This window comes from Tupaia chinensis, unplaced genomic scaffold (genome assembly GCF_000334495.1).
Source record: "Tupaia chinensis unplaced genomic scaffold, TupChi_1.0 Scaffold000612_1, whole genome shotgun sequence".
Taxonomy (NCBI): Eukaryota; Metazoa; Chordata; class Mammalia; order Scandentia; family Tupaiidae; genus Tupaia; species Tupaia belangeri.
The window spans coordinates 1,254,386-1,254,971 of record NW_006160131.1 but is presented as its reverse complement, the minus strand read 5'-3'; the positions used below and the strand labels follow the sequence as shown (position 1 = coordinate 1,254,971).

The 586-nt window shown below is 65.7% G+C and overlaps 1 protein-coding gene across 1 annotated transcript in view; it reads left to right on the top strand.

Moving 5' to 3' along the window:
- Positions 1-586, top strand: part of UNC5A (unc-5 netrin receptor A) — a 15,881-nt gene that overhangs the window by 6,173 nt on the left and 9,122 nt on the right. Inside the window, exons 5-6 of the mRNA XM_006158932.1 lie at positions 25-168; positions 428-540. Of these exons, the coding sequence (XP_006158994.1) occupies positions 25-168; positions 428-540 (257 nt within the window). The remainder of the gene's footprint in view (positions 1-24; positions 169-427; positions 541-586) is intronic.

Sequence of the window (586 nt, the reverse complement as noted above, 5' to 3'; positions counted from 1 at the left end):
CCACCCGGCCCCTCCCCCCCCCAGGGCTGCCGGCCATGGAAGTCCGCATCAACGTCTCGCGGCAGCAGGTGGAGAAGGTGTTCGGGCTGGAAGAGTACTGGTGCCAGTGCGTGGCGTGGAGCTCCTCGGGCACCACCAAGAGCCAGAAGGCCTATATCCGTATCGCCTGTGAGTGAGGGTGGCCCTGGGCAGGGTAGTTGGGAGGGGACAGCAGGCCTGCCTGGAGGAGGGAGTCAGGTCAGACCTCACACCCTGCCTTGATGGGTAGAGAAAGCACCAAGGGACAGCAGCCTGGTCACCTCCATGTCTCGGGGCACTTGGCATTCCTCTTGCCATGTGTCATGGCCCCCAGGACCGAGGGACAGAGCCAGCAGGGTGAGCAGGTGTGAGGGCCCCAGGCAGGAGGACACTCTTGTTTTTCTCCCAGATTTGCGCAAGAACTTTGAACAGGAGCCGCTGGCCAAGGAGGTGTCCCTGGAGCAGGGCATCGTGCTGCCCTGCCGCCCCCCAGAGGGCATCCCCCCAGCCGAGGTGAGAGGGGCTAGGGACCCACACTAGGGGCGGGGGGCCCAGGGCCGCTCCCACC